This window comes from Fundulus heteroclitus, chromosome 14 (genome assembly GCF_011125445.2).
Source record: "Fundulus heteroclitus isolate FHET01 chromosome 14, MU-UCD_Fhet_4.1, whole genome shotgun sequence".
In the NCBI taxonomy this organism is placed as follows: domain Eukaryota; kingdom Metazoa; phylum Chordata; class Actinopteri; order Cyprinodontiformes; family Fundulidae; genus Fundulus; species Fundulus heteroclitus.
In genome coordinates, this window is record NC_046374.1 from 29,350,662 (window position 1) to 29,366,173 (window position 15,512).

At 38.9% G+C, this 15,512-nt stretch overlaps 1 protein-coding gene across 1 annotated transcript in view; it reads right to left on the reverse strand.

Annotated features, from left to right (window-relative positions):
• Positions 1–298: 298 nt before the first annotated feature.
• Positions 299–15,512, reverse strand: part of LOC118565947 (fibroblast growth factor 11-like) — an 80,632-nt gene continuing 65,418 nt past the window's right edge. The window contains exons 3-4 of the mRNA XM_036147053.1: positions 1,890–1,993; positions 299–343 (exon numbers count right to left, since the gene is read on the reverse strand). Of these exons, the coding sequence (XP_036002946.1) occupies positions 299–343; positions 1,890–1,993 (149 nt within the window). The remainder of the gene's footprint in view (positions 344–1,889; positions 1,994–15,512) is intronic.

The following is a 15,512-nucleotide window of genomic DNA, read 5'->3' on the forward strand; positions in this document are numbered from 1 at the left end:
AGACAAAAAAGAGAAATCTTCCTCAGTAACTTGCTCTTGTATTTAAGTAATATTTTATTAGATTATTAAATTGAGTCAAATGTTAAAAACTTGTAATGTTAATGTGTTGTAAAATGTGTTTTTTTGCTGTTTTGTTTTATCAAACAGGTCTCTCCTGAAAAAAGAATACCTGTATAAAGCTTTGATAAAAATAAATACAATAAGGGCCAAATTTCCCTGAACAGTTCTGCCAATAGTTGTAGATTAGAGAAAACAGTTTGCAACAACGTCTTACCATTTGATGAGATCATGAAATATGCTATTTGCGGATCCGCTCTCTTCCCGTTGAAGCGACTACCGCCAGCTTTCAGGAGACGGTAAACGACGAGTTAAACGGCTCGTCACAAACAACGCCGCTCTTTAAAAATCGGGTGCTTTTTTGCCCCGCCAGTCATCAACAATACCTGTTCACCGTTTCACTTTAGACGGCAATAATTGTTCATATAGACAGGAGCAGAGAGACATTTTTTTATTTTTTGCTTGGCAGTGCAATTCAAGCAGCAAATCTTCTGCCGCCGGTTCTTTGACTTTAAACGCACACGAGCTGGTTCGTAAGTATTGAAAACAATGCAGCACAAACATTAAGTCAATTTTTCCCAACCTGAATACAGCTTTACATCATTTTAGTATCAGCAGCAAATCTAAAGCTGTTTCACATTATAATGTATGTTTTGAAATGAACCGAACAGCTTTATGATGAGGGGAATCGACAGGTGGTCCCTTGAATAAAAAGAAACACGTTGCACTGCAGCTTGCTGCTGATGTAGCAGAGGTGGCTGCGACGACTGCTATTACAGGTATTACATCTGAGCCGATTTCAGCATGAAGTATTGGTAGAAGGTGGATATAGCGTCGAATGAGGCTATCAGTGTTCGGCCTGGTGTTCAGCTGAGTGATTTTGCCACACAGACTGACTCTGAAAGCTTTCATAAGCGCAGGGAAACTGTGAAATATGCGAACATAACTTCTGCTGCGAGGGGGAGGGGGTGTGCAATGTGTCGGAAAGCATGGTTCCTGACACTGGGCTCATCTGAGTCCGTGGGTGTAAAACCAGCAGCGAAGGAGGGGGGGGGGGTCATTCCTCCAGCTGGAGCGTGTATAATGGAATCACATATCGAGTCTTTAAGGCAGGGGTGTCAAACATACGGCCCGCCGAACAATTTAGTCCGGCCCTGTGGCTAAATGCATTATCATTATAAAAAAAAAAAAAATTTTTTTCTTTTTCCAGTGTCCTGTCTGGCAACGCGGCAATAAGATGTCACAAAGAGCTCATCAGATTTGACTTTCACAAGTGGACAAGATAAAAGGAAGAGAATGATAAAACAATTGTTGAAAAAAACATGTACTACGTTTAATTGAAAATCTGCAGTTCCTATATTGTCCACGAGGGGCGTTGTGTTTTAATTAGCAGATTAAGCTTCAGATGTGGAAAAAATTCAAATAATTTCTTAATTTTTATCTGTTTGATGTATTTTGTCATGCAGGACAGTGTTTTTAAGTTCCAAAAAATGTGAATAAATGTTTTTCAACATTGTATAATCACTGTGATCAGTTCATATGCATAATGCACAAGTAAATGTTTAACTGAGTAAAAGTATTGTTGAAATTGCACATATTTTTCTTAAAAACGCTGAGGTTATTCATAATATATTGTGTAAAAGTGAAATTACCTTAATATAAAAATCAACAACAAGTCCACTTTTATTAGTTCTATTTAATCTTGCAATGAGTTTACTCGTGTGGCCCTCTTGAGATCAGATTAAGCTGAATGCGGCCCCTCAACCAAAATGAGTTTGACACCCCTGGTTTAAAGTCTCATGGCTTCAGAGTAAAATATGTGCTGACCGTACCGAAGTGTAGAGGTAGCCCTCGCTGTTCATGGCGATGTAGAGCCCCGTCTTGGTGCTCTGGATGGCCACTATCCTGAGTCCCACAGGAATCAAGTTGAACTGCACTGCAGGACACAAAGACGAACAGATGGTGTTAGGGACAAAAACCAAAAAAGAAAAAAAAAAGCCTTCTCCCCATGTGTTTTAATGTGGCATGAAATGATCCCTCCACTTCCATGTTTCCAACTCAGACGCTCACCCACACGAGACAAGAGCTATGAGACAGCGATAATATGAAATGTGGGGATTAGAAAGGAGGACGGAAAGGCACTGTTGGTGCTGACGGACTATTCAAGCTTGGACGTGGCATCACGGAGAACACGGCGGCTGCAGAGAGAGAGAGATGCTTCAGCCGGGAGCTTCGCAAACTCAATAAATTACAAAGTGACATCTTGTGAGCCTGCTGAAAATTGATTTTATCTTTACTGACACAGTTAAACTCACTCTATGATGCAGTTTACTGGATCCCCTCTTCAGGAACCTTGGGTTCTTATAGCTCTACAGATAAACCCAAAAAGCAATCAGAGCTGAGGAAAATGCCCACAGGAAATTATCGGTATCCCCACAAGCTTATAGAATAGAACCAAAACAAAAGAACTTAACAGCAAAACATAAAATAACATATATAGAAAATAAGGTTTAAGTATAATGAAATAGAATCCAGTAGAGAAGAAAATGAATAAAAAAGATAGAAGACAATAAAACAAAACCAAACAGATTAGAACCCAAAACAATAAAAAAACAGAATAGAAGAGAACTGAATAGAGTCGAAAGAAATGGAGGAGAATCAAATGTAAAAACAAAAAAAACTACAATAAAACAAAACACGATACAACAGAACAGAGAAACAAACAGATCACATCTGGGGGTAAAAAACTGATTTAAACAGGTTGGAACCATATAGAATAAAAGAGAACAGTGAAAACTCTAACAAAGCAGAATAAAATAAAACAGAACACAACAAAACAAGATAAAAGTCAACAAACTAGAACAGAACAGGACATAATAAAATAGCATAGAGAAGAAGAGTAACTAATAGAAAAGGACAGAACAAACAATGGAACATAGTTTTAATCTAACCTTATGCATTCAGTCTCTATTATTGTACTTGACTTTAATTGTCTTTGCTTGAATTGAATTGTCCTTTTGGATTTGGGGTTTCAAAGTTTTGTTTCTGTTCCCCCATAAAGAAGAGACACTGTCTGTATCTATCAGTTTTCTGTTCATAGTTTGCTCCTTCATGCTACACCATCTCATGACAGCTCTGTGGTTGGAGATCATTGCTATTTTCATATCTGTTGAGTGTAAGTCATCTAAAAGAGTGTCTAACAGGGTATGACGCGGTGAACTGAGTGATCCTGACATTTACAGCCTCTGGCATCCAGCTGCTGTGTCACAATGTCATGAAGCACATCAAAACTAGTGCATCAAACACACCACTATAATAATTAGATAAATAAAAGTTTGAGAGTGTGCTGCTCCACTTGTTCTTGCAGATTTGTCACGATGGGCAGAAATTTTATTTTGGATAAGGACGCAGCTCTTTTAAAATGCAACTTTGGGTCGATAAAGATTTTTTTTTTCTTTATCTGCAAAGAGAGGGGTCATATTTATCCAGTCCTGGCAAAAGTTTTATAGCTATAATCCACATAAATAACCAAAAAATTCTCTAAATGATAATCCCCTTGTTCGATTTTGGCCAGAAAGGTAAAGATGATTAAGGCAGAAAACTATTCAAGCTGGTCATTGAAACTGGTAATGATTTTATACTTAATTTTATATCATCATTATTGTCATTCCTTTGTTAAGTGCCTTTTAAAAAGATGATTCAGAACCTGCCATTGCACGGCATTAGTGCAGTACATTATAAGAGCCCAGCCTGGATATGGAGGCACAGATCAAGCTGAGTCAGTCTTCCTGCCCATAACAATCTAAACCCTCCTCTAGTACCTTATTATTACCTTAGATTTGAATTTTGTTTAAAAATGAAGATTGTCTGTAAATGTCAACTGCTATTGGACTGCTGCTCAGTTTTATTTTTAAACTTTTGATTTAGCTCAATAAACTAACTTTAATCAGGTATGTGTGCCCTTTTATCCATAGTTTAGCTCTTAAAATGAGCGAGAAGTTGTACTTAAAATCTTAAGTATTAGTGCCCCTGTCACACTACTGTATATGTGGTGTGACTCAATCATGTACAAGGATGTACTTTTTTTTAGGTAAAACAAACTGCTGCATAGACTTATTCTGCATGTGACACATTGGGAAAGACAAATTTCATCTCCAGCACAATTAGAATCAATATGTTGGACGTATTCTGTGACGTTTTAACTTCAAGATACTATATTTACACATTTTCAAATTCCTACTCAAAAGTATCAATGACCTTAAAATAACATAAATAAATCCCATGCTACGCTATGCATGTACTCAGTCTGCGCTAATGAAGATTCACTCATCTTGGCATGCCAAGTTGAAATAGCTCCAACGGCAGGAGACCCAATCTACTTCCTTTTTAATCCAGCAAATAACTTATTTAACCTCTTGGAGTGCTCATAAACTGTTTACATAATTTCTTCGCAATCAGACTCATGTAAATTGTGTTTTATGTCAGTGAGAATACAGTAAACAGTGCGACTGCAGTCTTAATGTCAGTTGATCAAATTTACCAAATTGATAAAAATCTGTTCTTTAGGCTCTAAGGTGGTTATTTGGTTCTGTTGTATGGCTATGTTCCCCCTCATTCCTGGAACAGAGCCAACGAGTGGAAGAAGAAATGTTATAATAATAATAATAATGATAATAATAATATAATCTTTTATTGTCATTGAAACATACATTGAAATATACATTACAACGAAACTTGTTCTCTGCTTTTAACCCATCACCCTTTGGGAGCAGTGGGCTGCCATGTGCGACACCTGGGGAGCAATCTGGGGTTAAAGGTCTTGCTCAGGGACCCAGAGTGCAGGCGCTGGGAATCGAACCGGGTATTTGCATCCTTCTCTGAGTGCAAGCGCGCTCAGAGAAGGAACCAATTATGGTGTGTTATGTTCAAAACAACACGTAAGAAGATTTACGTGAAACACAAACTTGGTCTAGATTGTTTAGAACTTTCACATAGACACCCGATGAACACACCCTTAAATATTTGGAAACCTGAGATTTTTTTATGCTGCTCAGAAAAGTGTATGAATGCACACAAAAAAAGTCTCCCGTGTTGGCTCTGAAGGATAAAAAGAATCAGCATCCGCTTGATTATTAAAAGCTATTTTATGTTGTTCTGCAGTTACAGAAAAACTTCTACCTCCGGTCTTTGGCTCCTCACAACTGCTATTAAGCATTTTTATTAGGATAAACCTTAAATACACAATTGCACTATCGCTAACACAGTTGCTTGGATCCAGGTACTTCTATACAAAAAACCCTCTCATTAGCTTTAGCTGTCACTTTATACGTCTCGTATTAAATAATATTGTGTATTTTTCAGTGATGTTATCAAGGCGTTGGTTGTTTGTACCTGTAATTGGTTTGTTGTGCTGTGCTTTTTATTTCTCATTTTGCAGGTGTATAAGCAGACAGATGTTACGTTGTTCTCTACTCTTGATCTCCTCTGTTTTAGTCACTTTTCTCCCTCTTAGTCTGTTGTCTCATCTTTTACTCTTCTTTTTTACCTTCTACTTTCCTGTTTCTGTGTCCACTGAACATGAATTAGTCCCAGAATAAAATCTAAAGAACCTTTTTGCACATATAACTGAAGCGGAGCACTTTGGCAAAAGCAGTAATGCTCCACTTGTGAAAGTAAAATCTGTTGGGCTCTGTCTTGGCATTAAGACAACATACTGCCCATTCAGGACACGTTAAAAAAATTAAATAAAGCTATTTTTATGTTGTTCTGAAGTTACATAAAAACAAGAATGAAACATTGTAAAAATGTGAAAAAAAACCCCACTAAAAATCTCTATAAACCCTAACACTGAACAACATAATGTCTGTTCAGAGAGGAAAATCCTTTGTTTTCCGAATTATAACTGACATGTAGATAAAATCCAACTTGGGGATTTATCCAGTTCAAACCCTTCAAAGCATATGGAACATAATTTAAAACCTGAATAAATGAAAACAACCTTGCCGTGGCTTTATTTTGGGGTTCAACAGCAGCGTATTAATCTTTTTTTCTTACTTACCTCTACGGAAAGAAAACCAAACGTAAATGAAAGAGGTTACTTATCTATGTAACAGTTACGATCTTTAAAATAACTCTCAAGGGAAATTTAAAAGTCTAATTCCTCTGGAGCTCTCTTCCACGTTTTATAGTCTTAATCAACAGAAAGCACTTTATCGATTAGTTTAGTTACTCTCTAATGGAAGCATCTGTAATATCCATCTGTAAACGAAATCTAGGCGCAGTTGTTAAAACCTCATCAATTGAAAATTCAAACTTCTGGAAACGTTACAGATTAATGTTGAGTTATGAGTCTGCCGAAACGTTGCCAGGTCTGCCTTTACAAATAAAAGTTTTCCTTTTAAACTGTATGAAAATGGGCTTATCACCAAAGCTATGTCATAAACAAACACTCCCAGGTCTATTTTAGTGGTAAAGTTGGAAAATCACTGCATCTTTGCAGGGAGGTTGGTGACGTTTTTTCTGCAATCGACTGTTTTGTCAGTCTGTATAGTGATGTGTGCCTACTTTCAAGGTTGAAATATTGGTAATAAAACCTGCACATAAATCTCAAACCTGCACCTTTGCTTTCTCTACCTTTCTTCTCTTTATCTCAAGGGCTCGGCTCTTCTATTTGCTCGATCGATCGCTGCATCTCAAACAGCGGGTTTCGCAAATGAACAAGGTGTCACCAAAGAGTGCAGCCGGGATGACAAATAGATCAGAAACTCTCACTCTCTTTCTCTCTCACACACACACATACATACACAAACAAACAAAGTCTCTTTCCTCGGTCCAGTCTTTTCTCCCTCTTCGTCTTCCCACTCAGTAAACTCACAAAGTGCACAAACACATAAAAATCCCCCATCTTGCAAGGCACTGCTGTGCCTTCTTCTTTTAGGAAATAAAAAAATGAATAGAGAACCACTGAGCGTGGCCATACTTCTTACCAAATTGGATTCAGACATGAAATTCTTCAACAAACTAAAGAAATACGTTACAAAGGAAGAATGAAACAAAGCAGCTCTAACACAGGCTACCAATTAGCCTAACAAGCGTACAGTGTCAGTGATAAAATGAAGATGACAGCATTTATAAAGCAACTTAATAACATGAAACGTTCCTTATTCATGCCTGTTGGCTTTTGGAACTCTTTGCAAATTAAAGAGCTGCATGATCAGACCTTTTAAAGAAAGGAGGAAAGTGTCTTTAAACAGAATCTGGAGCTAAGCAGCTCACTCTTATAAAATAAAATAGTGAGAAAGCAATCATTATGTATCTTACTTAAACAGATCAGACAAAACTGAAGTTATGTGACGTATTTGCAAAGAAAGGGGAAAACTCTTTAAAATAGGTTTTGTCATTGGTAGCTGAAGCTAACTAGCTTCTTTTTTTAATGCAAAACCCAAAGAAAGCAACAGATGTCAAGAGCTGCTCCCCCTAAGCTAATTGTATTCTTGGATTTTGTAATTATTTACAAACTAACAAGCAACATAATCAAATAAGTAAAGAATAGAAACTGTCTTTGGATGACTGCTGCTGTTTTCAGCTAACTAGCTAACAAAGCTAACAAAACTGTTAGATTAAGGTGACCAGATTTCTAAAATCAAATCTGGGGACATTTCTTGCTCGTGGATAAAAATCAATACATCTAATCAAGATGAAATTAGGAAACGGGGTAGGTAATGGTTTTGTTTATTTTTACATGTTTATTAATATTTAAACAATAAAAATCAAGTGTAAAAGACAGGAATGTGCCTCTCCAGACCTTTAGTGCATCCTAAGATTAATAAAATCAATAAATAGTGTTATTAATAGAAACTAGAACTGTGTCTCTGGGTTGGGGCAAAGTGGTGGGAGTGGGAGTGGAGGGGTCCAGAGTGGTTAGCAGGGTTTTCCAATTTTGTGGGGCTCAAAGAGCTCTGCCACCCCCTAAGGGGAAAGTGACATGAGGAAAAGAAAAACCAGCAAATACAAACATTTAGCCTGTGGCTGTCTGTGGAGACAGAGTCCCCCAAATTTAAAAAAACTACAACAAATACTCATTCTGTTCACGTCTACATACCAATGAGAAATAGGTTTTTCTGCGTCAACATCAAAAAGTAGCAGTCAAGCCCGCTGGTAAAGGATGATATATGTTTCTTACTGTCAACTGACCACATAAGGGTTCTGTGCATCACAAAGCAGATTAATTTCTCCCACTAATGAGCTATAAGCACATAGAGCACATAGTGGTTAGAACCTGTTTGGGACAAGACATTGTCCAATGGATTGTGGTGATGTGAGGTAAAACAAAGGCACAGACTTGGAAAACCCCTTGACATGAATGCAAGTGATTTTGTGTGTAGTGCAGCATGAGCATGTATAAACTTACATAAAGTGTGTATAACTACATTATGTGTATGGTAGTAGTTGATGTGCCAGTATATTGTTTGCTCCTATAAGGTGAGTTAACTCCGGTCAGTGAGTCAGCTAACATGAGATCATCTCTGGTTTCTTCAACGCGTTCTGTGTCTGAAGAGCATCAGCCACGGTATCCAAAGGTCTGGATAAAATAAGAGGAGAAGAGGATATAGTATGTGCAGAACTGAAATTTTTAAAACACAAGAAAAAAACAACAACTAAACTGCCTCTTTATTGTGCCACAGCTAGGGAAGTGCAGTGAAACTCATGTTCAGTGCAGACTCAGAAAGAGGTTATATCCTCAGACAATTGGGCTTCTCAGCTCAAACCTGAGTATATCATGTCAGAGCTTTATCACTTGAACTTTATTAATACTCTAAGTAAATATTTCTCCCTTCTCGTCAATCATTCTTTACATCAATATTCCTATTTACCTCCACTCTCATTTAATCTCCTTACTGTCTTCCTATTCTCTTCCTTTCACCTCTTGTATCAATCTTACATTATTCTAAAACAGAGACATTATATATTTAAAATCACTTCCAAAAACATTAGATTGTACAACATGAAAATGTCCAATTATTATTATTATTATTATTATTATTATTATTATTTCCTCTGATTAAATATAAAAAATGCTAATTACCACATAACTAGGAGATACAAGCAAAAACAACATATTAAATGGACATTAAACAGGTGGTTATCTCTTCCTCCATCGTTCTCAGATCATGTAAATATTTTCTCATTCAGTTTTCCTGTTACTGACTCCTATTTTTTCATGAGGAACTTTCATAAATTCAAACTGAGCAGTAGAAAAGCTAAACCTAAGCCTGGAAGTCTATGCTCATAAATCACAACCATAAATCAGCAAAACAACTTGTAATAATAACTCTACTAATAACTAACTATCTGAAATATAAAGTAAAGGTCACCAATCAGTTCTAAAACATCTTTAGAAGAACCCTTGTTGATCCCTGGAGAACCAGCGAACCAGATTAGCGCCTTACAAAGAGTTTTCAATCATTCTGTTACATTTTATCTGAGAGTCTTTTACTCATGTGAGCAGCAACTCGTGGTCTTGTCTTACTTTTTATTGATTATTTTTTAACCTGGAAAAAAAAAACATTTCTCACAGGATCAGCTTGATCCAAATAAAATGAATCGATTAACACACTTACCATAACACAGCAGCTCCCCATCAGTTGCCACCAGTTGACGACTTTTCACTTCTTCTTCTTCTGTTTTAAAAGTGGTGCGCTCGTCTTCTTCTTCTTCCTCTTCGTGTTTTAATGGCATCTGACATCCAAAAGGATCATTACCGCCATCTAGTGGTGCGCTCTGTTCCTCGTCTTTATATTATCAGCAGCGCAACCAGCTACCGCAACACATTTTCCCCCTCGGTAAAATCGGGGACATTTCCGGGGACAGCTTTAGCCGGGGACAGGTGGTCCAAAACGGGGACAGTCCCCGGAAAACGGGGACGTCTGGTCACCCTATGTTAGATAACAAAAGCATAACTTAGCAAGGACTATATGCCTCACTTAAGCAGAAAAATGGTTGCATATTGTAAATCTTTCTAACAAAATTAATATTCAGGTGTGTAAAAAAAGGAGAAATGTGTCCTTCCCCAAAACAGGCTGCAAACTATCTCATCAGAATCTGCTTTATTTGCCAGGGCTGTGTACACATACAAGGGATCTGACTCTGGGTTGTACAATGCTCATGATGTACTTATACAATAATACAATAACACAATAATACAGAAATAAAAGTCAAACAGTCTGCAGCAGCCTATGGAAAACATGTGAACAGGCTATAGATGAGAGGATAGATTGAGACAATAGAGCAATGTTGCAATGAGCAGAGTGCAAATGCAGGAGTGAATATTATTCCCATTGTTATTGTTGACTACATCTTACACAACATCATCATTTGGCCATTCACAAATTACTACACAGTAATCTTAAGATCTTTAATATTCCAACTTTGAATAATGTCAACCCTCATTATTCTGGATTTTGACACCTACAAATAATTTTAGTAATCATAACCAGCCAAAAACTTGACTAAACTTAACTTGATTTCAACTCAGAAAGTAAAGAAAAAAAGGCAATGTGTGATTTTATATGACTGTAAAACATCTGATTTTCACTGTAGTTTCATCTGTGAATAAAAATGTATTGTCAAATTTGTGATTAGGGTATAAACTTTGACAAGATTGCAGCTCTATCTTAACTTTAAACCAGACTTTTAGGGACACTTTAGATGTGTTTTCAGCTCAGATGGTCTCTGAGCAGCTGTGTGTGAAACTGGGGCTTCACACACATAAAAAGTAGTAATTAAACCATCTGCAGAAACAAAGAGGGCAGCTCGCCACAATCTTTCATTCAATAGATGTATTTTCTTTTGTTTTAACTGTATTAATGTAGAATAATTGAATAAGCATTTTTATACTAGTCATCCACTCAATACTGCGTCTTTAATTTTGCAAAAAAAATCCCTGCTTACCTTCTGCTTAATTGAAATTTAAGCACCTACGTAATAAATATTGCAGATATTAAGGTATTACATATCACAAGAGATTTTTTTCACACCCAACAAAAGGACGCGTACTTAACGCATGGCTCACATAACCGTCTAAATTATAAAAGCATTAATTCTCCCATCGCCGTCTGTCCTTATGTTTGAATTATCTGCTTTCCTTAAGAGCGAAAAGGCGACTCCGGGTTTAATCAAAAGTCTTCGGAGGGAGGGGAAAGGGAGGAGCGGGGCAGTGAAATGAAGGAGAGGGAGTTGCCAAAACAATCCCCCGAGTCAATTTGGAGCCTGAGATCACCTGTATAATAAATAAACAAGGAGAAATTGGATGAGAGAAGGCAGCGCACAAGGGGAAGGCTGTACAGCGGGGCGGTTCGGCCTTCCAGAGGACGTTTGTGGGCCTGCATGCTGAGCTGCAGCTCTAAAGAGAATTTAACGCTCGGCACAGTTGTTCTAAGGTGAAGCAAGATCATTGTCACGTGTGAAAACCTCAGCTCACTATGTTGCTTCTTGTGTGAAACTGAGCAGATAAGAGGATTGTGATTAAAAAAAAGGCAGGAGAAAAAACATCTAAATGGACTCGCTCCATTTTTTTTATTTTTTTATCTGGACACAATTTTTCCAGCACTTTTTCCAGAATGAGCTGAAAACACATTGATTGGGCTCATTGGGATGCATGGTCGAGTTTAAAAGTGGCCAGGCCACTGGTGAGTCAGCACATCAGGAAAAATAACCTTTAAGACGTTATCTTAAAGCAACGGGACTCTGTGGAGCTCAAGTAGTCAGTCTCTGTAGCATGATTGCTACACCTTTTTTTATTTTAAGAGCCAAGGAGAGACAGATGAAAGGAAAAACAGATGGATGGACAGATAGATGGATGATGGACGAACAGACGGATGGGTACAACCTTTAGACGGCGGGCGTTTACTGTCATCTTCACAAGGAAACTCAGTTTTGTGTTTGAATACGGAAGCAGCAGCACAACGGCGAGAACCACGCTCCGTGTTTTCACCACTTTCATGTTTCATCCTCATCCAGACCTTGAAAATACTCAAATGAAATTTGTGACTTTTCCAGACCCAGGTCCAGGTCTTACCTGAAGTGGACGCCATCTCCGTCAGAACAAATAAAAAGATCTCAAACAGGAAAACTCCGCTAATTGGTAAGTCCAATAGTGGCCAGAAAGGCCAAAAGCGTAATTACTGACCTTAATTGAGCACTCTATCTGCTTTTGCACAATGTGTTTATGTGATTATAAATGCGGACATAAACCAATAAATAAAGGCCCATTAAAATCCTTACCTGAGAATTTTATCCTACCAGTATACGTCCATGTTTTCCCCCCTATAATTAAAATTCATGATATTTTATTTACTTCCTGATTCTCACTGTATAACAAACTGAAGTTGAGTCTCCAGGAGAGAGCGCTGGGGTTATTAGAATGAGGCCGGAACAAATAAGGAAGGAGAAATAAAGGCGGGTCTGGGTTGAAAACGGCTCTGTTTGCTAATTTCTGTCTAAAACAGCTGAGTTTTACATTTTGACTTGAGGCTGAGCTTCATGCCTGCTCTGTGGCTCTGAAGACGACAGCCTTCACTTTCCTGGTATTTACCTTCAACGTGCCCCTCAGGCTTTCTTCCTCAGAACTGATCATTCTGAGTCTCAATCTGTCTGCCTGTCATTTCCATCTTTCTCTTCAGTCTTCTGTCTCATAAATCAACAGCATATTTCCTAACTCACTACGTTGTATTTTTCATGTAGGGTACGCCATTCCCTTTTTCGTCGCCTTTTCATTCCCTCCGCCTTGTGAAACCGGTACTTTTTATTCCCATCCATTAATCGTTGTTCCGCGTTTGCCCTGCAGCCTCTCCTGCCTATCTCTTTGTAAAAAATTTCCTTGTATTTGACTGGTATCCTCACTTGATATTGTGATTGTTCTCTTTCTTCCTCTCCTTCATATGCCATAGCTTTATGCTTTTTTCACCCCCTCTGGAGGTCTGTTGGTTGCTGACAGAGGAATTTCTATTACTTGCTTTTAGCAGCTTCCCTTTCTCGCCTCTGATTAAGAGCAATATGGAGGTATCCCAGCAGATAGACTAAAAAAACGAACAGAGTAGACTTGTTCCGAAGCATGGTAAGAGAGACAATGCCCTGTTGATGTCAGAGGACAATCGGCAGACTGCTTTCAGAGGAAATAACCACTCGTTACAGCCAGCATACGCGGAGCTACCTCTCTGAAGAGACCGGACGTTGAGCCTTGAAGTAAATCGGCGACCACGGTCCGAAATTAACGCTCGTCAGACGCCAAATGCGAGTAGATTTTCCTGCTTGGCGAGGGCTAGCTGCCACATGGCGAGTAAATGATGCATCATCATTTGGGTGGATGCTTCTTTATGTTCCTCTGCTGTCAGCTCTTATGACGGCAAAGGTGCACGTACGCAAAGACTCGCACACGTGACGCGAGAACGACAGCAGCTACGTCATGTCCGTTTGCTAACAACTAGCTTTTAGCTCAGGCTAATTACGTAGCGGGATTATGTGGAGATATGTAGCAGGAGTCAGTCAGATTTACCTTGGCCGGTAAAAAATATGTTTGGCCGGTGAATCAGGAAGTTCATTTTGTCAACTAAGGACAGGCAAACATTTCACACAGACTCGCCAACATTCAACAGGAAATGATTGGGAAAACATGGCCTGGACTGGAATTTGCTGTAAACAACATGAACGCATGGATCCGTCCTACCCTGTTTCAATTTTAGAGCACATTTTGAGTCGCTTCATATTAGGTGAACACTGGTCCATCGTTTTACTATCATCAATGTACCCACCTTCTGAAGGTCAGGATAATGTGCCATATCTCACAGCTCAAATCATCTCAAACGGGTTTAATGAACACAACAATGGCTTCACAGCATTCCAGCTGCCTCCACAATCACCACATCTGAATCTAGCGACGCATCTTTGAAAATAATGCCCAAAGATCTCTGAGGAATGTTTCCAACGCCTCGTTAAATCCGCCTCTCAAAGAGTTCTGGCAGTCCTGAAGCCTAGGAGGGTCCAACCGGGTGTGCGACTTTAAAAGTGTACTTTGAAATCCACAGGTGCAGAGCGGATTGAGGAATTCGGTTTATTTAATGTCGCATAAGATATGACATGTGAAGGATGTCACTTTTACTTTCTTGCGTAGTTTAGCTAGCATGATTCAAGAAAGCCTTTGGGAAAGAGGATATTGGCGGTGGAGCTCGCAGGCAGGAGGAAAAGAGGAAGACCCCAGAGAAGATCCATGGACATACTGAAGGAGGACACAGAGATGGTTGGTGTAACAATTGCATGGGCAAAGGATAGGGTGGGATGGAGGTGCGGGAGGCACTTTGGCGCCCCCTGTGAGGGTCAGTCGAAAGAAAACGACGACCCAGGAAGATTTTTTGGTAATAAATCTCTACCGTATGATTGGCAAGATGCAGACTTCTTGAACCTGCATTGGTCGGGAGCTACCAAGTCCCGAGACTATTCAAGTTACCTGGCACCCATGTCTTGAGGAGGGAGTAGTTGTCGGGGTGCATTATGGGACATGCAGTGTGATTATCACGCAGCTTATATAATGACCTAGTGGCCAATTAGATATATGAGACATATGAAAGACATGAAAGGCTCTCACACATCCGATTTAACTGGGCTAGAGATTGCCATGTCTACAGTTGATTAACTGTGAGATCATTTATCCATCAGATCCTGTTAGTCATCCTCTAGATACGACTAACAGATGCAACCCATCGCCTGTTGATGCTTTTCAGGTTGCACACGTCTTCGTTTTCTCTCACACATCCACCTCTTTAAGAAAAAAGCCTGTTTTACACAACAGCTACAGGGAATGGACTAAAAATAATTTTTAAAAAAGCTACCAAAATCCAAAGGAAAACCCTGAAAGACCTCGAGATAACCCCCAGAAAGCCACTTTAAAACATTAAAAGTAAGGTCGGCTATTTAAAAGAAAACATAATGCCCCATATTGCTTTTGCAGGAGCTGAAGTTAAGCTTATTTGAATTTTGTGCAGCTGCCCATCTGGTGGCATAATTATACATTTAAGTTCCTGAAGTTTAGGGTTTGGTAATTACTTTAGAGCACAAAAGTTCATCAAGAGAAACTTTTCTTCTTTCAGCTAATTATGGATATTATGGATAGAAAATCAAACTTGAAGGCTCCCAAATGAACAAAAAACCTGTTCAAAGTGGACTGACGCCGCCTTCTTGTCCGCTTTTCTCCAAAACACAGTTTTACCGTCGCAGTCCCAACCTCTCAGTTATCTGGACCAAAGCGAGCCAGTAGGTGAGGAGGAAGAAAAAAAGAAAGGAGCAGAAGCCCTGAGGGGAACCGTTGGAACAAAAAAGGCGATGGGAGCTGGTTTAGTGCAGCGCTGCTTTAGTTGTAGCGCTTTTTTCATTCTTTTTTTTTTTCCCAGGAAGATCCCCCCCGG